The sequence below is a fragment of the Antechinus flavipes genome, chromosome 2, assembly GCF_016432865.1.
Source record: "Antechinus flavipes isolate AdamAnt ecotype Samford, QLD, Australia chromosome 2, AdamAnt_v2, whole genome shotgun sequence".
Classification (NCBI taxonomy): domain Eukaryota; kingdom Metazoa; phylum Chordata; class Mammalia; order Dasyuromorphia; family Dasyuridae; genus Antechinus; species Antechinus flavipes.
This window is the reverse complement of record NC_067399.1, coordinates 331,041,384-331,065,412: the sequence shown is the minus strand read 5'-3', so window position 1 is coordinate 331,065,412 and position 24,029 is coordinate 331,041,384. Positions and strand designations below refer to the sequence as shown.

The 24,029-nt window shown below is 34.7% G+C and overlaps 1 protein-coding gene and 1 long non-coding RNA gene across 3 annotated transcripts in view; one reads left to right on the top strand and one right to left on the bottom strand.

Moving 5' to 3' along the window:
• LOC127549600 (uncharacterized) overlaps window positions 1-24,029 on the top strand; it is a 1,392,683-nt gene that overhangs the window by 922,844 nt on the left and 445,810 nt on the right. The window lies entirely within an intron of this gene.
• The window catches only part of MNAT1 (MNAT1 component of CDK activating kinase), a 288,411-nt gene that overhangs the window by 95,631 nt on the left and 168,751 nt on the right, over window positions 1-24,029 (bottom strand). For both annotated transcript variants that reach the window (XM_051977776.1, XM_051977775.1), the window contains exon 7: window positions 779-900. In XM_051977776.1, coding sequence (XP_051833736.1) covers window positions 779-900 — 122 coding nt within the window. The remainder of the gene's footprint in view (window positions 1-778; window positions 901-24,029) is intronic.

Genomic DNA, 24,029 nt, shown 5'->3' with positions numbered 1-24,029 from the left:
GACAGCACATATTTCTTATTTTCATATAATATTACTTATTTTAAATATTAAGGAAACAGGATTTCCAAATCAACTTTCTATTTAATAGTTTCTCCTAAGAAGGTAGAACCAGCAAAATGACATAATCCATCTGGTAAAATCTATGGTTGTATTTTGTTTCTTCCTTTTTAAGAAGTATACAGTCAGGCACAAGTTTGTTTCATGAAAAGCAGCATTTCCATCAGTCACAAAAGTGGAGCTCCTTAGTTAATTACTCACTTGAATACATATGGTAATGTTGTTGAGTCACTGATCCAGACCTGCATAATACTTTTTGACAAAGTATGTTTCCTGGCTCATTTCTCACAAAAGTTTTTCAAGGCATATAGCAGACATCAAGTACATCTACTCTTTTAATGGCAAAATGCCCGACTTCTATATTTTTCCTGGCTTACTACTAACTAAATAAAGCCTGAGTTGTTTTTTTTTTTTTTTTTTTTAAGCATACTTGTAGAGCTAAAAATGAGCAGCTATTTCATTCTAGCTGCCAGTGATGACTTTAATACACATCAATGCAACCCAGAGTTACTCTCAATAAATATGTAAAAGCCACAGGACAAAAAAATTGACTTTATCCACCCAAAGAGGTGGTATAGCACGATTTCGGTCTTGTAAAGCAACATTATTCCAAATAAATACAATAATTTATAGTTTCAAATAATATCTAGAAAAAAAAGAAATGTTTCTCAGCTTCTCAGAAATTAAAAAATACTAAATAAAAGGACTCTGGAATACTTACCCAAGCCTTCCTAGCATCTCCAAGGGAGGAACTTGGGGTCCACATGTCTCTATCTGTAATGGTTGATATTCATATAGAGCTTCCTCCAGCTTTTGAATAGGGGCTAATGAAATATGCTGGCCCTGTTTAAAAAAAAAAAAAAAAAGAGAAAGAAAGAAAATGCATGAGCTGTAATATTAGATTTCTAGTGTTAGTTATTTTAAGTAAATTGGTAATACTGTTCTGGACAGAATAACTACATTAAAAATATTAATTACCACAGCTACCTCCTTCTAACAAAACTTCCTTGTTAAGACTTAAAAAATATAACTAAAATGAATTTGGAGAATGGCAGAGCTTTAAATAAAGAAAAATTTATACAGAAATATAATTTTCTCAATGTCAATCATTAAATTTCACTAAGTTATCACATATATTTTGGAACAAAGATTTCCTGAAAGCCCAATAAGGGATAAAGGATAATATTTTAATGAAACTATACAAACTTCCAAAAACTCACATTTTGGATAGAGGGGAGGTGATATTCTGATGGGTCTTTTGTAAGGATAGGGAATGCCCTATAATTTTACTGGTATGTAGAGCTCCAGATAAAGAAATTCCATTAAAAAAACAGATCAACATTTTCTCTGTAAAGTAGTCTTAGGAGAATTTCCTATTAGCCAATGGCATAAAACTAAAATCAAAACAGATCCCTATAAGCCACAAACTGACTTAGAAAACCTCAAAACAAGATTATCTATACTTTATTATATATTCATTTATTTTATTAAACACTTTCCACTTACATTTCAATTCTAATAAATTAATAGCTTTGCAATAAGTAGGCTAAGAAATTTCTATCTTAAAGCACTTACAAGTCTTGACAAAGGTCGAAGAATCAGTGAGCACATCACAGGTGAGATGTGACCTCAAAAATTCCTGGCTGCAAGACCAATTTTTTATCTAGCATGCCAAACCATTTTTTTTTCCCTTGAGGCAATTGGGGTTAAGTGATTTGCCCACACAGCTAGGAAGTATTAAGTGGATGAGACCAAATTTGAACTCAAGCCCTCCTGATTGTGTTCACCTAGCTACCCCAGCATGCTACATTTTTGAGTAATTTATACTATTTGAAGAAAGCACAGAGAAGAAAACATTAAAATTTCACTTCTATGTTCAGTTCTTTTAAAAAAAATTTTTAAATGCATCTGAACTAATTGCTCAAATGTTTAGCTTTCACATCATCCCAAAGATTCTGAACCCAAATATATCACTACTGTCTGGCTTAATTGCTAAGCATTCAAACTCTACAAACAAAGATCATAACTCTGGGTTGGCCATGTAGTTCAAATGCCAAAATCTTTGGTTTCCCAGTGACCTCTTCCTTATTCTCATCTCTCCCAATCAACACCAACAACATCCCAATCTAAAACAATTCATGCCTTCCACTGTGTTCTCTGGAATGCTTGCTCCATAGGTAACAAACTTGTTTTCATCTTAGACATTTCCAAATATACTTATCAACAGTGGCTATACTTTCACTCCTACTTCCTGACTCACTGGTTGAGGTGGGTCAAATACTCCTTGCTTCTCACTGCCACTTCCAAATTATCCCTTAACTACTATCTTCATTACTAATCTTTATAACTACCACCTTTGTGGTTCCTTCAATTCATACTTATCAGATAGCAGAGTTAATCTGTCTATCTTCAGGATTTTCTCCTTTATTCCTCAGTGAGCTTGGTGTTTAACTCAATTTTTCTCAATTCACCAAATTCCTGTAGTCATATGAGGGGAAACTAGGGGGAACAATAACATACATAAAAATATACAAATAGTCTAATTCCCAGTTTTTCAACTTACTAATTTCTCATAAGTAACTCCCCTACCTCACCACAGATACACTTTAACTTCCCAAAATCTACATTTGTTCCAATTCCATGTTCAGAACTGACATCTCTTTACCTGATTAGGACCAATATTCATTCCATCTCTCCTCCTTCTTTGTAACAATATCCCATACCTATTCTTCATCCCCAATTGTAACCTCTGACTTTCTACCTCTCAGTTCTATATCCAACTATCACCTGGAAGTGCTGCACCATCTCATGTTCCCCACCTTGACCCCTAGGTGAAACAATTCAACTCTATAGTATACTATTCTCTCAGATGCCTTCTCTTTATCTTACTGCTAAAACTTGCCCTGCCAAGTCTTAGCCTAGAATCACTCCTATCTTCTGCTCTTAAACACTGCAGCTAAAAAAAAAAAAAAAAAAATTAGAGAAAATCACAAAACCTTGTTGACTGGGTTCAATACCAATCTATGGTACATAACCTCAACTGTACCTATGTGGTGCAGAAGAGAGAATGTGGGGCCTGGAGTCAGGAAAACACATTTTCCTAAATTCAGATCCAGATTCAGTCACTTACAAACTGTGTGACTCTAGGCAAGTCATTTAACTCTGTTTGCCTAGTTTCCTCAACTAAAAATTAAATTTAAAAAATTTCCTTGACAGGAAAATCTCTAATGGGGTCACAAAGAGTCAGACATGACTGAAAAAAACAACAAAAGTGACAACAACAAACCTCAAAGGAACTCTCCCTACTTCAAGGCAATCTTTTACATTTCCCTAACTGACTATTACACTCACTGAAATGGTTTTTCCAAACATTTTCATTCTTTCTCAAAACTCCCACAGCTTCCCAAACACACCCTCTCAAATGAAAACCTGGCCTCACATTTCACTGAAATAACTAAGACAATTCTCTAAGAACTCCCTCTTCTTCTATCCTCTTCATTTAATACCACTGAGATGCCTTCTGCTACTTCATTCTCCTTCATCCTTTTCTCATTAGAAAAATGCCATGTGTGATCTTGTTCCATTCCATCTTCTCTGGTAATTAGCTTCCTCTGTCATCCTCATCTCCACCATCTTAATTAATTGTAATCTCTTTCTTCCTATAAAGGTCACCGCATATGTTCCCCATCTTCAAAAAATTCTCACCTGGCCTATCCTTTCCTGCTGGCTATCTTCTTATATTTCTTTTCTTTTTTGTGGCTAAATACCTTCCAGCTATAATCCATGCTTCTAGTTTCCTCTCACTTTTTTCTTAACTTTTTGTAGTCTGGATTACAGCTTTATCAGTCAAGTAAAACTACTCTTTTCCAAAGTTATCAAATGCAAAATCCACTGACTTTTTTTCTTCAGTCCTCATTCTTGACTTCTCTGTAGCCTTTGACACTGTCCACTGATCACCTTCTTCTCTGGATTCTCTCTTCTCTGTAGGTGTTCATGACATCGTTCTCTTCCATTTTCCTTTTGCCTATCTTAGTGTGCCTTCTCAATCTCCTTTGATAGATCTTAATCCAGGCCTCACCCACTAATCATGGATGTCTCCCAGTACTGTCATATTATTCTCTTGTCTTCTCCTTTTTTAGTATTTCACTTTGTGATTTCATCAATCAGGTTACATGATGCTTCCTACAGAAGCAGCTATTTGGTGCTAAAACTGGAATCTGAAAACTGAGTTAAAATCTGATCTCAGACCCTTCTTAGTTTGTGTGGCCCTAGGCCTTAGCATCTGTCTGCCTGGGTTTCCTCAACTCTAATATAGGGATAAGACTAGCACCTACCTCCCAAAGTTCTTATGAGGATCAACTGAGATAATATTTGCAAAGCACTTGGCTCAATGCCTAGCACAGAATACACATATAATGAATGCTTCTTGGATTGCATTCTTTCTTCTTTCCATAGATCTGACTATCATCTTTATGTACTTGGTTATCTAACTCATTTGTCCAGTCCTCACTTCTTTGTTGTCCTAGTGTTTTCCATCTCCAACTGCATGCAGCCTTGTAGACATCTTAAACTCATCATATCTAAAACCGAATACATTATCATTCCTCCAAATTTTCCCCCTCTTTCCAGTTTTCCTATTACTGTTAAGGATTATTTCTATCCCGAACCACCCCCTCACTCCACCCCAATCACCCAGGATTACAAACCAAATGTCATTTTTAAAATTCTCAAGCTTGACCCTATTGTGCAGTCTTGTTGCCAAGTCTCATGAATATCCTCTTATTCAGTTTGACACAGCAACCATTTCTTTAGTTTGACCCCGTTAGCATCTCAATTCAACAAAAATCCTATTAGTTGGTTTCTTCTCTCCTATCTCTTCCTGCAATACATCTTCCATTCAGATGTTAAACTGATCTGACTAAATGCTCAATAGCTTCTCATTACCTCCAGGATCAAATATAATATTCTCTGGTTTGTCTTAAAAAGCCCTCCATAATCTGCACCCTTCATCATTTTCCTTTCTTCTTATACCTCACATTCCCTAACTCCTACCATGTATTCTGTAATCAACTAACTCTGGCCTCCTCTTTATTCCTAAAAACAAAACACTCCATCCTCAGAATTACCATTTTTACTGGTTGTCTCTCTTGTCTACAATTCTACCTCTTCTCATTTATGCCTCCCAAGCTTCCCCTGGCTTCCTTCAATTTTCAGTTCAAGTTCCACTGTTAGGATTCTTACAAGGTGCTAAATCACTGGAATTGATAGAGACAATGATTACGTACTTAGGACTTGCTAGAATTCTACAAGATTCACACCGTTAAGAGAGCATATATAAACTAGGATCCTCAACCAGGATTCACTCTGGGAGATTCAAAAGGCAGGATTCAGTGGAGAAGATTCACAAGCCAGAGAAGGCAGCTTAAGCTCTCGGGAACCAAGGAGAGAGATAGGCCTCTATTAAAGCTAACCAGACCCCAGGAAAAGACACAAGACTTTGAAGGAGACAATAAAGGATTTGGATTTTAACTTCTGGCTGCATTTGAGGTGATTACACTGAACTGAAACGAAGGCTGCCTCCAGAAGCCCCCCAAGAAACCTGCTCCCAGAGAACATTATATTTTTAAGAAGAACATTACAATGCAGTGTCTTTCTTCTGCTGATTATCTCCAATTTATCCTGTTTATATCTTGTCTATGCATAGGTGTTTGAATGTTCTCTTCCATTAGAGTTTTTGCAATTGTCTTCTTCCTATCTCTGTAACCTCAGAACTTAACACTGTGTCTGATAAATACTAAGCACTTAATAAATGCTAGCTGATTGATAAACTGATTTAGAACTTTTTTCCAAGTATATTTAGCAAAAATTTAATAAGTACTGCACATGTGCAATGCATTTATTATTCTAGGTATTAGGACTCAAGGATATAAATTATAATTTAGTAGACAGATCCATAGAAACATCTAATAATACTATGAAAAGAACAAGAGAATATATTTATAATAACAATTAAATTATGATAAATACATAGATAAAAATATAAGATGGTATTAGAGTATCAAAGAAAAAGAGATCATTGTTAGCTAAAGAGTGTAGAACTGGGAAGTAATATGGTTTCCTCTTAAAGTGAGAAGTAAGACAGTTTGAATGAGATGCTGTAAGTGATTTAGGAGAACCAAAGTTCTGAGTAGCAGCTGTCAGTACTAATAACCCAATATGTCAATCAAAATAGAAGGGAAAGGGAATAACCATTAATTAACAATATACTTCATGATAGATGCCGTACTAGGAACTTTATAAAAATTACCTCTTTGAGCCACATAATGACCCTAGGAGGCAAGTACTATTTTGGCAGACAGAAATTAAGTGACTTCCCCAATCACACAGTTAGTAAATATTCCAGACTGAATTTGAACTCAGATCTTCCTGACTGCAGATCCAGGGTCCTATCTACCTAGTTGCCTATCAAAGTAAGGGCCTAGCTGAAATCACATAACTTAAATTAGCAGAGAATCCAAAAGATACATTTGTATGATTTCTTTTAGTATTCTTTGATAGGATGTAAGTAGACATGAAAAAGTTGGGTAATAAGGATAACACTGAGATATGCTTATATGAAAGCATAAGTTGCAATAACACAAAAGAAGAAAAGATTACAAGAAAGAAGACAGCTTAAAAATCAAACTGGCAGAATTAAAGGGCAAGATTTCATAGAAGAGACTTCCGGCCAAGATGGCGGAGAGGAAATACACTGCTGTGTTGTAACCTCCGTGTTTTTCTCTCACTATTCATTTCATTTCATGCCTCTGAATTAATGCTCGACTGAAAAAAAACATACAATTACTTACCAAGAGAAACCATCCTTGAGACTCGTCAAGAAAGGTCTGTTTTTGCACGAGGGCGGGGACGGTATTTAAATCGGAAGCAGTCTGCGGCCAGCAGCTGCAGCGAGAGCACAGATAGCAGCTCAGAACCGAGTAGAGCGGAGAGGGGGTGGGGCGTGATCGCAGCCGTCTCTGCGGGGAGAGCTTTGCTACAGGATTAGATACTTTGCTCCGGCAGTGAGTCAGCAGCCCAGCAGAGAAGCTAAAAACACCGGGGGTGAAGAATACAGCCCCAAACAGCTGAAGTCTCTTGGGACCTGGCCACCCCTCACCAACAGTGTCTCAGCCCGCTCGGATCTCAGCGCGCAGACGCCATAGCACAGTAGGACCTGTGCCTCACGAATACCCTGCCCCTCCCCCAAGAAAGCAGCCTCCATTCAAGGGGTTTTTTTCCTTCTGTTTCTTTGATAGTTTGTCTTTGATAATTAGACAGAATGAGCAAGAAACTGAAAAAGAATTTAACCCTGGACAGCTTTTATACAGATAAAGAGCAGACTCCAAATCCTGAGGAGACTAAAAACAAACAGTCCCCAGGTGAATCCCCAAAGGAGGAGATCATATGTTCCTCAGCACAGATGAATCTCATGGAGGAAATTAAAAAGGCTCTCACAAGGGAGCTAGAAGAAAAATGGGAAAAGGAGAGGGAGGCTTTGCAAAAGGAGAGGGAAGCTTGGCAAAAGAACCTGGAGAAGTCAGTTAAAGAGAGAGTGGATAAAGAAACCAAATCCTTGAAAAATAGGATTGGTGAACTGGAAAACAAAATTGGCGAAATGGAAAAAAATTCCACAGAACAAAAGAACTCAATTGGACAATTAGAAAAAGATCTTTAAAAAGTGAGTGAAGAAAATACCTCACTGAAAATCAGGGTCGAACAATTGGAATTGAATGACTCGAGGAGACAAGAAGAATCAGTCAAGCAAATCCAAAAAAATCAAACAATGGAAAAGAATGTGAAATACCTTCTGGGGAAGACAACAGACCTGGAAAACAGATCCAGGAGAGACAACCTGAGAATCATCGGACTTCCAGAAAAGTATGATGAAAAAAAGAGCCTGGACACTATTTTCCAGGAAATTATCAAAGAGAACTGCCCAGAAGTCATAGAAACAGAAGGTAAAATAGACATTGAAAGAATTCATCGATCCCCTACTGAAAGGGATCCTAAAATCAAAACACCAAGGAATATAGTGGCCAAATGCCAGAACCCTCAGGCGAAGGAAAAAATACTGCAAGCGGCTAGAAAAACCCAATTCAAGTATCAAGGAGCCACAATAAGGATCACCCAGGATCTGGAAGCATCCACATTAAAGGATCAAAGGGCCTGGAATATGATATTCCGAAAGGCTAAGGAACTTGGTATGCAACCAAAAATAACTTACCCAGCGAGACTGAGCATCTTTTTCTAGGGAAGAAGATGGACATTCAACGAAGTAAGCGAATTTCATCTATTTCTGATGAAAAAGCCAGAACTTAACAAAAAATTTGATCTACAAGCACAGAACTCAAGAGAAATCTAAAAAGGTAAAGATTAATCTTGGGAACTATATTTCGGCTATAAAGATGTATAAAGAATACATGTATACCTTGTTCTAGAAACTAGATGTGGAAAGGACATTGTACCAGAAAAAAGGGAAAGTGGGGGTACTACATTTCATGAAGAGGCAAAGAAAACCTAGTATATCTGAGAGAAAGAATGGAGAGGGATGAATATAGTGAGTATTTTACTGCTTTCAGAATTGGCATTAAGAGAAGAATTTTAGACATATTCAATCTATGGTGAAACTTCTCCCACCTCATTGAAAAGTGAGAAGGGAAAAGTGAAAAGGGAAGGAATAAGCTAAGTGGAAGGGAATACGGTAACTGGGAGGGAAAGGGGCAAGTTGGGGGGGGGGGGACTCTAAGGGGGAGGGAGGGATACTAAAAAAGGGAGGGCTGTGAGAAGCAAGTGGTGCTCACAAGCTTAATACTGGGAAGGGGGGTAAGGGAGTAAGAAGGGAGAAAAGCATAAACCGGGGTTAACAAGATGGCAAGTAATACAGAATTGGTCATTTTAACCATAAATGTGAACGGGGTAAACTCCTCTATAAAGAGGAAGCGGTTAGCAGAATGGATTAAAAGCCAGAATCCTACAATATGTTGTTTACAGGAAACACACCTGAAGCGGGGTGATACATGCAGGTTAAAGGTAAAAGGTTGGAGCAAGACCTACTATGCTTCAGGTGAAGTCAAAAAAGCAGGGGTAGCCATCCTGATCTCAGATCAAGCTAAAGCAAAAATTGATCTAATTAAAAGAGATAAGGAAGGGCACTATATCTTGCTAAAGGGTAGCATGGATAATGAAGCACTATCTATATTAAACATATATGCACCAAGTGGGGTAGCATCTAAATTCTTAAAAGAGAAATTAAGAGAGCTGCAAGAAGAAATAGACAGTAAAACTATAATAGTGGGAGATCTCAACCTTGCACTCTCAGAATTAGATAAATCAAACCACAAAATAAATAAGAAAGAAGTCAAAGAAATAAATAGAATACTAGAAAAATTAGATATGATAGATCTCTAGAGAAAATGTAATGGGGACAGAAAGGAGTACACCTTCTTTTCAGCAGTTCATGGAACTTATACAAAAATTGACCATATATTAGGACATAAAAACCTCAAACTCAAATGCAGTAAGGCAGAAATAGTGAATGCATCCTTTTCAGACCATGATGCATTGAAAATTACATTCAATAAAAAGCCACGGGAAAGTAGACCAAAAAATAATTGGAAACTAAATAATCTCATACTAAAGAATGATTGGGTGAAACAGCAAATTATAGACATAATTAATAACTTCATCCAAGAAAACGATAATAATGAGACATCATACCAAAATGTATGGGATGCAGCCAAAGCGGTAATAAGGGGAAATCTCATATCTCTAGAGGCCTATTTGTATAAAATAGAGAAAGAGAAGGTCAATGAATTGGGCTTGCAACTAAAAATGCTAGAAAAGGAACAAATTAAAAACCCCCAATCAAACACTAAACTTGAAATTCAAAAAATAAAAGGAGAGATCAATAAAATTGAAAGTAAAAAAACTATTGAATTAATTAATAAAACTAAGAGTTGGTTCTATGAAAAAACCAACAAAATAGACAAACCCTTAGTAAATCTGATTAAAAAAAGGAAAGAGGAAAATCAAATTGTTAGTCTTAAAAATGAAAAGGGAGAACTCACCACTAACGAAGAGGAAATTAGAGCAATAATTAGGAGTTACTTTGCCCAACTTTACGCCAATAAATTCGACAACTTAAATGAAATAGAAGAATACCTCCAAAAATATAACTTGCCTAAACTAACAGAGGAAGAAGTAAATATCCTAAACACTCCTATCTCAGAAAAAGAAATAGAACAAACTATTAATCAACTCCCTAAGAAAAAAACCCCAGGACCAGATGGATTTACATCTGAATTCTATCAAACATTTAAAGATCAATTAACTCCAATGCTAAATAAACTATTTGAAGAAGTAGGGATTGAAGGAATCCTACCAAACTCCTTTTATGACACAGATATGGTACTGATACCTAAACCAGGTAGGCTGAAAACAGAGAAAGAAAATTATAGACCAATCTCCCTAATGAATATTGATGCTAAAATCTTAAATAAAATATTAGCAAAAAGATTACAGAAAATCATCCCCAGGATAATACACTATGACCAAGTAGGATTTATACCAGGAATGCAGGGCTGGTTCAATATTAGGAAAACTATTAACATAATTGACTATATCAACAACCAACCAAACAAAAACCATATGATCATCTCAATAGATGCAGAAAAAGCATTTGATAAAATCCAACAGCCATTCCTAATAAAAACACTTGAGAGCATAGGAATAAAAGGACTTTTTCTTAAAATAGTTAGGGGCATATATTTTAAACCTTCAGTAAGCATCATATGCAATGGGGAAAAACTAGAACCTTTCCCAGTAAGATCTGGAGTAAAACAAGGCTGCCCACTATCACCATTATTATTCAATATTGTATTAGAAACACTAGCCTCTGCAATAAGAGTCGAGAAAGAGATTAAAGGAATTAGAGTAGGCAATGAGGAAACCAAACTATCACTCTTTGCAGATGATACGATGGTATACCTAGAAAACCCCAGAGATTCTACTAAAAAGCTATTAGAAATAATTCATAATTTTAGCAAAGTAGCAGGATACAAAATAAATCCCCATAAATCCTCAGCATTCTTATACACCACCAACAAAATCCAAGAGCAAGAGATACAAAGAGAAATTCCATTCAAAATAACTGTTGATAGCATAAAATATTTGGGAATCTACCTACCAAAGGAAAGTCAGGAATTATATGAGCAAAATTACAAAAAAGTTTTCACACAAATAAAGTCAGACTTAAATAATTGGAAAAATATTAAGTGCTCTTGGATAGGCCGAGCGAATATAATAAAGATGACAATACTCCCTAAACTAATCTATTTATTTAGTGCTATACCAATCAGACTTCCAAGAAAATATTTTAATGATTTAGAAAAAATAACAACAAAATTCATATGGAACAATAAAAAGTCGAGAATCTCAAGGGAATTAATGAAAAAAAAATCAAATGAAGGTGGTCTAGCTGTACCTGATCTAAAATTATATTATAAAGCAGCAGTCACCAAAACCATTTGGTACTGGCTTAGAAATAGATTAGTTGATCAGTGGAAAAGGTTAGGTTCACAAAACAGAATAGTCAACTATAGCAATCTAGTGTTTGACAAACCCAAAGATTCTAAATTTTGGGATAAGATTTCATTATTTGATAAAAACTGCTGGGATAACTGGAAATTAGTATGGCAGAAATTAGGCAAGGACCCACACTTAACACCACATACCAAGATAAGATCAAAATGGGTCCATGACCTAGGCATAAAGAACGAGATTATAAATAAATTAGAGGAACATAGGATAGTTTATCTCTCAGACTTGTGGAGGAGAAAGAAATTTGTGACCAAAGATGAACTAGAGACCATTACCGATCACAAAATAGAAAATTTTGATTATATCAAATTAAAAAGCCTTTGTACAAATAGAACGAATGCAAACAAGATTAGTAGGGAAGCAACAAACTGGGAAAACATCTTTACAATTAAAGGTTCTGATAAAGGCCTCATTTCCAAAATATATAGAGAACTGACTCAAATTTATAAAAAATCAAGCCATTCTCCAATTGATAAATGGTCAAAGGATATGAACAGACAATTTTCAGATGAAGAAATTGAAACTATTACCACTCACATGAAAGAGTGTTCCAAATCACTATTGATCAGAGAAATGCAAATTAAGACAACTCTGAGATATCACTACACACCTGTCAGATTGGCTAAGATGACAGGAAAAAATAATGATGAATGTTGGAGGGGATGCGGGAAAATGGGGACACTGATGCATTGTTGGTGGAGTTGTGAACGAATCCAGCCATTCTGGAGAGCAATCTGGAATTATGCCCAAAAAGTTATCAAACTGTGCATACCCTTTGATCCAGCAGTGTTTCTATTGGGCTTATACCCCAAAGAGATACTAAAAAAGGGAAAGGGACCTGTATGTGCCAAAATGTTTGTAGCAGCCCTGTTTGTAGTGGCTAGAAACTGGAAAATGAATGGATGCCCATCAATTGGAGAATGGCTGGGTAAATTGTGGTATATGAATGTTATGGAATATTATTGCTCTGTAAGGAATGACCAGCAGGATGAATACAGAGAGGCTTGGAGAGACCTACATGGACTGATGTTAAGTGAGACGAGCAGAACCAGGAGATCATTATACACTTCGACAACGATATTGTATGAGGATGTATTCTGATGGAAGTGGATTTCTCTGACAAAGAGACTTAACTGAGTTTCATTGGATAAATGATGGACAGAAACAGCTACACCCAAAGAAGGAATACTGGGAAATGAATGTGAACTATTTGATTTTTGATTTTCTTCCCGAGTTATTTTTACCTTCTGAATCCAATTCTCCCTGTTCAGCGGGAGAACTGTTCGGTTCTGCAAATATGTATTGTATCTAGGATATACTGCAACATACTTAACATATGTAGAACTGCTTGCCATCTTGGGGGGGGGGGGGGGAGAAGGGAGGGAGGGGAAAAAGCGAAACATAAGTGATTGCAAGGGATAATGCTGTGTAAAAATTATCCTGGCATGGATTCTGTCAATACAAAGTTATTATTAAATAAAATTAAATTTAAAAAAAAAAAAAGATTTCATAGAAGAGAAAGTAAAGTCAAAGCAGGAGTGAAAGCCACTGCTTTTCCTTTTTTTTATCTATACCCTTTTCCTCCTCCTCTCTTTTGGCTCAGAGGATGAGTTGGTTCTCTTTCATATCAATGTTATTTCTTAAAATGATGACCTTAATCCCCACTCTACATATTAGAATATTTATTTCATCAATAATTCCTACCTTCTCCCATTTTTATTATCTCCCTCTCAACTCACTCTTCTCCTTTTTTGCTACTAATCAATTACTCTTCCCCCATCAAATTAAAAACAAAATACTTTTCTGGATTCTAAAATTTTTACAGCTATCCTAAATCTTCCCCATTCTATTACACTTTTAGAAAGAATAATTTACAACGACTGATGCTACCCATTTGCTTCTCAACTCCTTGGACTCAAAGCTTGGAACCTTACTATTCTCTCAAAATTGTTTTCTGAAGAATAAGTTAGATATGTATAATTTCAAAGGTTCTGTTTCTGGAGGGCAAGAAGAGCAAAGCCCACCTACAAGAAAGTCTGGGGGGTAGGAGGATGCGGGGGTCAGAAACCCACGACATGGTTCTTAGAAACAAAGAACTAGAACAGTGACAAGGCAAGTCCAGGTCCAAGAGTTTCAAAGTCCTCAACTACTCTATTGTGAAATGCCATGGAATGAACTTAACAATTCAAAACTTTGAACTTCCAAGATCCAGGGGAACCTAAAAAAGCTACAAGGGTTCTTAGAAAGAGCCCAGGTTTAATACAAAGAAGGGCTAACCACCTCACTAAAAAGGATAACATTTTATATCAGCTAACACTGGGACGAAGCCCTAATTCAGAAACCAAGCCTGGAAAGAAGGGTGAACAGAAGGCATCAAGCACTGTAAATTACTGTAGAGACCCAAAGAAAGAACACTGGGAAATGAATGTGAACTATTTGCATTTTTGTTTTTCTTCCCGGGTTATTTTTACCTTCTGAATCCAATTCTCCCTGTGCAACAAGAGAACTGTTCAGTTCTGCAAACATATATTGTATCTAGGATATACTGCAACATATCTAACATATATAGGACTGCTTGCCATCTAGGGGAGGGGGCGGAGGGAGGGAGGAGAAAAATCGGAACAGAAACGAGTGCAAGGGATAATGTAAAAAAAAATTACCCTGGCATGGATTCTGTCAATATAAAATTATTATTAAATAAAACAAAATAAAATATTTTTTAAAAAAAGAACTGATAGAGGAAAAAAAAAGAAGTGTTCAGTCTAAATAAGGAATGAAACACAAACAGATAAATTTATTAAAAAATTAGAAAGAATGTGAATGGAAGTCAAAGGGATATATGAGAGTTTAAGGAAGGAGGAATATCTTCTAAGATAAAATTAAAGCTAACATCTAACCACAAAGTATTGTCACTGCTTTAAATATATAATCTCCTTTGATCTTCACAACAATCCCATAAAATAAAACTTTACAACATCAATAAATAAATAAAAATAAATTACTGTAGAGAGGCTGCTAGGTGGCACAGTGGAGAGAGCACCAGCTCTGAAGTCAGGAGGACATAAATTCAAATCTGATCCCAAATACTTAACACTTCCTGGCTGTATGACCCTGGCCAAGTCACTTAATCCCAATTGTCTCAGAAAAAAAAAAAAAATACTGTACATTAAAAAGTACTCAAAAATACTACCCAGAAAGACAAAATATGCCCACAACTATAGCAAAAGACTCAAAAGGAAAAAAAACAACACATTTTCTACAAGGATGACATGAATACACAGAAGATACAAAGCAAGAGATAAAACATGATATAAAAGCTCAAAGAAAAGAATACTAAGTTAACTAAATAACTCTAAAAGTCAACTGACAACAACCAAGTAACGGATGCTCTGAAAACTAGAATAGAAAAAAATGGAAATGAATAAATTGATGAAACAGAAAAAAGGTACAACAAAACCAAAAGATTTTTTAAAAGTTTGAGTTATCTGCTATCAAAAATCAAGAAGGTCAAGGAGAGGTATTTTACCAGATTTCGTAAAAACCATGATTTTTTTTTTAAAGGCCAGCGTACCCTATTTTAAGAAATTATGAATAAAAATTGTTTAATTATTTTAGAATAAGAGGGCAAAGTGAAAACTAAATGAACTCATTGATTAGCTACTAAAAGAAATTCCAAAATGAAAAGTCACAGGAATCTTATAGTCAAATCCAGAGCTCTCAAGTCAATGAAGAAAACAGTACAAGCAGTCATTAAGAAAGAGTTCAATTCAGAGGCCTGGAGAGACTTACATTAAGCGAAATGAGCAGAACCAGGAGAATATTGTACATGGCAATAAGAAAATTATATAAAGATCAATTCTGATGGACGTGGTTCTTTCCAACAATGAGATGATTGAGACCAGTTCCAATGATCTTGTGATGAAGAGTCATCTACACCCAGAGAGAGGAGTGTGAGAACTGAATGTGGATCACAACATAGCATGTTCACTCTTTTTGTGAACCTGTTTGCTTGCATTTTGTTTTCTTTGTCATTTTTTTCCTTTTTGATCTGATTTTTCTTGTGAAGCACAGTAATTGTATAAATATGTACACATATATTGGATTTAACATATTTTTTAACATATTTAACATATATTGAATTATTTGCCATCTAAGAGAGGTAGTGAGGGGAAGGGGAAGGAAATCTGGAACACAAGGTTTTGTAAGAGTCACTATTGAAAAATTATCCATGTATGTTTTGAAAATAAAAAGCTTTAATTGAGAGAGAGTGTGTATGTTCAAGTATAAAGGTCGAAAAAAATCCAGCAGCTTTACTATAAATGTGATCTTGGAATACAATATTCCAAAAGTCACAAGCCAAAAGGTTCAGATACTGCAAAGCTAAGTTACTTTGGGAGGAAGGGGCTAAAGGGAACAAAAACAGATCTCTCCAAGCATTTCTGAGATGGATAGGAATTATGAAATGCAAACACAAAAGTCTAAAGAAATCTAGAAAGTTAAATACATCTGAGAAAATGAAAGGTAGCATGATGATGAAGCATTAACACTGATTTAAAAAAATAATAATAACTGCCTCTTCAGTACTTTAAGGCCTTTAAAAAATATTGGAGAAGATAAATAAAAACAGAGGATGCAAAGATTCTATTCTGAGGCTTTTAAGAAGTGAAAGAAAAGAAAGGATAAAAAGAATATATCAGTGTAAAAAGAAGGAAGAACAAGTAGATATAATTTTTAATAATTGGCCTGAGTGAAAAGAAGATTATTCAATCATCAAGGGAGGTTGGAAGGATAAGGAATGGAATAGTGAAAAGAAGATATCAAATTAATTTCAGTCTTAACTGAATCAGAAAAAAACTCTGTGTGTGTGTATGTGTGACAATAGGGCAAAAGGAATCAAGAGAGAAGATAATATCAGGCAAGAAATATTCTCAAGGAAAACAAAACTCTTGATCTTGAAGGGGGAAATTAAAAGAAAAGAAAACTAAGAAGGTGCGTGTCAATTTGGGGATGCTGAATAAACTCTGGTATGATAATATTATTGTACCATAATAAATAACAAGAGAGACTATTCTAGAGAATTCTGGGAAGTATCAACGATACTAAGAAAACTGAGTTGAAGAAGGTGAACAATTCACATACTATCAACTCTTATAGAAATAATCTCACATCTCCAAAGGATCTATGATGAAAAATATTAGCCACCTCATATTAAAAAAGTGACAGACTAAATTTATGTATGTGTGTATTTGTATATGTCCATTATGTGAATTTGTTTTGCATTGCTATACTTATTTGCTATAAAACTTTTTTCCCTATTTCTTTTTCATTGGATAAGAGAGATTAGTAAGGAGATGGGGCAATAATGACCATCCACACCCACCATCCCTACTCCTGAAGAAGGGAAGTAGAGAAATAAAAGACTTGAAACATTTTCTGAATGGAGAAGATACAACAAGATAGTTTGTTTTGTGTCCTATTTTATAAATTTAAAAAATTTGTAGATTTTTTTGGGATTAAGTTGTAAGAATAAAAACATAAAATTTATTTTTAAAAATCTTATGAAAGAGTGTTCCAAATCATTATTGATCAGAGAAATGCAAATTAAAACAACTCTGAGATACCACTATACACCTGTCAGATTGACTAAGACGACAGGAAAAAATAATGATGAATGTTGGAGGGGATGCGGGAAAACTGGGACACTGATGCACTGTTGGTGTGGAGTTGTGAACGAATCCAACCATTCTGGAGAGCAATCTGGAATTATGCCCAAAAGTTATCAAATTGTGCATACCCTTTGATCCAGCAGTGTTTCTATTGGGTTTATATCCCAAAGAAATACTAAAGAAGGGAAAGGGACCTGTATGTGCCAAAATGTTTGTAGCAGCCCTGTTTGTAGTGGCTAGAAACTGGAAAATGAATGGATGCCCATCAATTGGAGAATGGCTGGGTAAATTGTGGTATATGAATGTTATGGAATATTATTGTTCTGTAAGAAATGACCAGCAGGATGAATACAAAGAGGCTTGGAGAGACTTACATGAACTGGTGCTAAGTGAAATGAGCAGAACCAGGAGATCACTGTACACTTCGACAACGATATTGTATGAGGACATATTTTGATGGATGTGGATTTCTTTGACAAAGAGACCTAACTGAGTTTCAATTGATAAATGACGGACAGAAGCAGCTACACCCAAAGAAAGAACACTGGGAAACGAATGTGAACTATCTGCATTTTTGTTTTTCTTCCTGGGTTATTTATACCTTCTGAATCCAATTCTCCCTGTGCAACAAGAAAACTGTTCGGTTCTGCAAACATATATTGTATCTAGGATATACTGCAACATATCCAACATATATAGGACTGCTTGCCATCTAGGGGAGGGGGTAGAGGGAGGGAGGGGAAAAAAATCGGAACAGAAACGAGTGCAAGGGATAATGTTGTAAAAAAATTACCCTGGCATGGATTCTGTCAATATAAAGTAATTATTAAATAAAAATTTAAAAAAAAAATCTTCTCCTAAGTTTTTAATGCTAAATTCTAAAGCTTTTCTCAGTCATTATCCCTTGGCTTCAGAAACAGCAGTCTTTCCTGATTCTCTTTTTACAATTGTTTCTATCTGTTTCAATGACTTCTCATTCTTAACTCCTTAACTCCTTATATTCTCCCTAATGAAAGTCTCTTTCTCTTCCAAGTCTTTGGCTCTATGATGAAGACTCCCAAATCTGTATTTCTAATCCTGATCTCTCTTTTGAACTCTAGAACCACACTTTTAAAAAATGACTGGAATTTTAATTTTTTTTAATATTTTATCTTTAAACCTCTATCATTTCCACATTCCTCCTCCAATTTCCCAAACTGTCCCTTCTTTTGACTAAACCAACAGCTAAGCCAACACATCGATCCTCTCTAATAGCATGTTCTTTGTTTCTACTTGTAATTTAATATTACTTTACTAGAGAACAGAGATATGTTGTAACATCAGTCCTCTAAAGACCAGATTGATCAATGCATTGACTTGAAATTCTAATGTCTTTTAGTGTTCACTTCCTTTGCCTTACTCTGGACATGATATACAATGTCCTCTTATAGACTCTCACCTCCATCAATATATGTGACACAAATTTAGTGTAGCTAAAATTTAACTTATAATCTTCTATCCTGTAAATATTCCAGCTTGTGATTTTTTAATTGTTTGTGGCACCACTATTCAAAGAGATACCGTCCCTTACCTATCATATGAGATAAGTTGACAGATTTCACTGATCTCATCTTCCTCTAGTAACAACAGCTTCAGTAGTAATTATTGGCATTAATAGAACATGTTAAGGTTTAAAACAAAATTAACAAATATTTTGTCATCTGATTCCCAACAGCCCAGTATCTGATATATTTGAAAATATAAACTGGAAAATATAAATTTGAAAATATATGAGGAAGACCTTCCTATTTAATAAACTGCTAAGGAAAACTAAAAAACAAACTTAGAAATTGTTATGCCAGCTTATGCCACATACTATAATACATATTTATGACCTTTTAAAGCTGATAAAATATGTTTTAAAGAATTAGAAGAGAATGAGACCAAATATCTGTCAGCTATAACTAAGAAAGAGTTCTTAACCAAAATAGATCATTTCAATTTCATGAAACTGAAAAACTTTTGCACAAACAAAATCAATGCATCAAATAGCTCTGATCATGCTCTAATATACAAAATGCAAAAAGAATAAACATATATATATTAGATCAAAAACTATTTATCATTGGGTAATTGTATAAAAACTGTTGTCAAAAGAATTGCAAAAGGATAAAAACTGTTGTCAAAAGAATTGCAAATTATTACTGTTAACAACCATATGAATACATCATTAATAATATTAGAAATTCAACTTAAAAATAACTCTAGGGTTGTCACTTTCCACTCAGCAAAACTGCAAAGATAACAAAGGATAGAAGTGTAAACAATGAGAAAAGATATAGAAAGAAAAATACATTAAAGTGTGAACTGGTCCAATCATTTTTAAAAGCAATTTAGGATTGTGCTATAAAGAAAAAATAGCCATACGCTTTGGCACAGATATTCTTCTTCTAATTAGATATATCAAGGGGATTAATAAAAAAATTTTTTAAAAATTCTACATGGCAGCACTTCTTACTAAAGAAACGAAAACATGACATTGATTAAGAAATGGCTAAATAAAATGCAGCACATGAAAATAATGAAACGTTACAAATTTATAACAAATGTTACAAAATACACAATAAAAAGAATTTTGAGAAGCATGGAAATATGTACATGAATTGATGCAGAATGAAACTATGCAGGCAGAAAACTATGCAATGATAATACATAAGAAAAGAACAATAACAACAACAAAAAAGAAAATTAAACTCCTGTACAGAAGTTAAGGGGCATGGGATTTTTCCCTCACTTTTTTTCCTGATTTAAGTTCTATGATCATGGGGGACTATAAGTCTGGAACACTACTTAACCTTCACAATCAATAAATTGGTTTTGTTGAATTGGTTTTCTCCCTCCATCTTTTCAAACCTTGTTATAACAGGGAAATGAAGATAATATGTAAAACAAAAGATATCAATAATCTTTTAAAAGAAAAGTAATATCTATCTAAGGAAGGTCATGAACCAGTTCAGGTTGTAAATGGAGAACAACTGTGATGGACTTGGCTCTTTTCAACAATGAGGTGATTTCAATAAGACTTGGAATGGAAAAGCCATCCACATCCAGACAAAAAACTATGAAGACTGATTGTGGATCAAAACACATTATTTCCATCTTTTTGTTATTGTTGTTATCTGTTTGCTTTTTTATGTGTGGTTTTTTCCCTTTTGATCTGATTTTTCTTGTGCAACATGAAGAATATGGAAATACGTTAGAAGAATTGCATATGTTTAACCCATATTGGATTGCTTGCTATCTTGAGAAGAAGAAGGAGAAAGGGAGGAAGAAAAATTTATAATACAAAGTTTTGCAGGGGTGAATATTGAAACTATCTTTGCATGTATTTGGAACAACAAAATACTATTGGGCGGGAGAGAGGAGAATGGAGATCAAAGTTCCTATATTAATAAAGAGTGGGATTTAGTTGATATTGTACTTTAAACCTCAGAAAGACATCACAACTCAATCTTTTAAAAAGGAGGGCAAGAGAAATGATGATAAAGATGGTTTCAAGGAAAATTGAAAAGACATATAAATTGATGCAATGATAAAAGAAGAACATACACAACTCTGAAAGACTCAAGAACTCTGATCAACACAGAGACCCACCAAAATTCTAGTGGCCCATAATGAAGCATAATAACATATTCTGAAAAAGAGGTGATGGACTCAGGAATGTTTTTGTTTGTTGTTTGCTTTTTTAACATTGCCAATGAGGAATTTTGTTTTACTTAATATTATATTCTTACCAATTTCTACCCTTAAAATATGGGAATTCCATTATCAATGTTGAAGCTCCTTCAAACATTCTACCCTTCCAGTTAAGTAATTATCTAAATCTTCTAAGAGATTAAAGATCTCAAATATTATGATTTACTATTCCACTAAACTCAACCATGCACAAAAATAGTCATCTCACCATGACCCCGTATTGCTGCAGATTCAACTGAGGGAACTCTTCTATCTGACTATAACTTCCTGTCAGTGTCTCTGTATGCCTTAACTTATTTTTCATCCTCATTACAACTCCTAATCTTTCTATTTTTTTCAGTAAGTATATAATCCCTATTCTGATTTTACATCCTCCCTGCCCCTATATTAACCCAATTGTAAACTATTTCAACTTCACACTCTCTATGCCCTCAAATCCCTTACCTCCTTATTGACCTATCATCACATATTACATGAAAAGAGACTGCGATCCAAATTGTGCCAAAGGCATGAAAGCAAAAGATAGAATCCAAATTTGTCAAATTGAAGTAGGATAAGTTTGGCTGAAATAAAGAGTGCATAAAGGAAATTAGAGCAGGTAGGGGACACTGGATAAAGAATGAGACCTGAAGTCAGGAAGGTTCCTCATCCTGAATTTAAATCTGGCCTCAGAAACTTACTAATTGTGTGAAAATGAAGCAAGTCACTTAATCTTGTTCGCCTCAGTTTCCTCATCTGTAACATTAGTTACAGAGGTAAATGACAAACTTCAATATTTTTGCCAAAAAAAACCCCACACAAGATCATGAAGAGTCATAACATGACTGGAAAGCAACTGAACAAAGGGAAGTAAAATGAATTACATCTAGAAAGGCAAATGCCAAACTGAAGAATACAGTCAATCCTCCATTTTTACAGGGATAATGATCTTAGAAAACATTGTCAAAGTTGAAAACATGAATGATGATATATTGAACCTATGGGAAATGAGGTTAGTTTCCCACAATCACTAAAAACATAAAATTCACCAAAAAATTGCTGAAAATATACTTATCTATATAATTCTTTGTAACAAAACATTAATTCTGATAATATACACTTTTCTTAACACAATAACCATTAAATAATCCATACAATGCAAGGGACCACAGAGGCAATACTGAAAAGGTTGGGGAGGATGAGGGGTCAGAAGCAACCATGACAATGAACCCACATAACTGTTCCCCAATGAAGCAGGCTCTCACTGAGTAAAGAATACAATGGGTGACCATCATCCCATTTACCCACAAATTAACTAATTTTCCTTTTTTTTTTTTTTCCAATTCTTTCATCACTCACTTGAGAGGTTACTTTGCACTTTCTGGAGAACATTCACAAATATTTCTACAAAAACTCTCCTCTGGTTTGTGAATATAATCCTATGCTTATTGTGCCTCTCGTTATTTTTTTCTCTACAGCACATAACCACAGATGTTTGAGGTCGCTAATATGAAGGGAAAATGAGATTACTACTAATAAAATAATGAGATTCCTTGAAGTCAAGAAAATCAAACTAGGAAAATGTTGAGGATTGATTTATCTATTTTACCTTAGAGGCAACAGTAAACCAGCAAAATTGTGTTACAAGAGGAAAACATAGGTCTATATTTAAGGAAAGTTATTTTTGTAGATTTATACACATAAAAGGGAAAAACTAGAAGGAAGGAAATTAAATAAAAACAATTACAATAAATAGTCCAGGCAAAAGATTAAAAAGGAGACAGATATGTATGTTATGGAAGTAGAACTGACAAGACTCATAAGTAACATTTTGAATCTATGTGACCAGAAGATCGGATCCCTACTAAGAGAGGTAGTACTGAATTGTAATCAAAGAGAAGTTCATATTTAAAACACAATTAATTAATGATAATAAAAACTACAAATACTAAGATTTCCAATTCACTTTTTTCCCCCAGACTTGCCAAGTATGGAGAAACATCAAAGAGGAAATTCCCTTCCCACACACACAGGCAGAATGTGTCCAAGGCAAGGCTTGAATCCAGGTTTCCCTTAGTCAGAAGTCAATTCTCTATCCATTAAGCCTTTTTTTCCTCTCTTTTATGTCCTAAGATTGAAAATTAGAGGAAACTAGATTATTCTAAAGCAAAAAAGGGCAGCACTATGCCCATATTTAGAATGATTTATCATAACCAAACTATTTCTACCTAGTACAAGACGATAGAGTGCTTTGTTGATCTGATTTAAAAGATTCCTTACAGAAAAAACTCCAATATAACCTCAGATCCACATAATTATTTTCTGTAATGAAAATATTGATTTATTGTGATGTCAGGGTTAAAGGAAATTACCTGTCCTTTCAATTTACAAGAAGACAGAACCTTTTGACTCTTAGAACTCCTTTTACCTCAAATATTTTCCCTTCTCTTTCCCAAGAAAAAATTTCTAAACTTTAAAATTATCCACCAAAAGGACACAAACACCAAAACCAAGAGTGGAAACAGAGGAAGGTTAGTGGGGGCATGTGTATAGGGATATGAGTGAAGTGTGTGTGTGTGTGTGTGTGTGTGTGTGTGTGTGTGTGTATGTGTGTGTTTCTGTGTGTCTGTGTAATGTGTGAAATATCCTAAATTCACCTCTCTAGGCTTACATTAAGATTGTCTTTTTCCTACTTCCTCTTTAGGCTTTCTTCTTAAATAAATAAATATTTAAATAATAAAATGAATTGGAAAAATACATTTAAATATGTAAAAAAATATGGAAATCCAGATTTACTAAATAATAAATTAAGGCTATTAACACCATTTAAAATAGTTTAATGTATAACTTTTCAGAAACATTTATTACATTAAATAAGGGCTGCTAATATCATATATATATATATTGAGTGCTGAGGCAATTGGGATTAAGTGACTTGCCTAGGGTCACACTGCT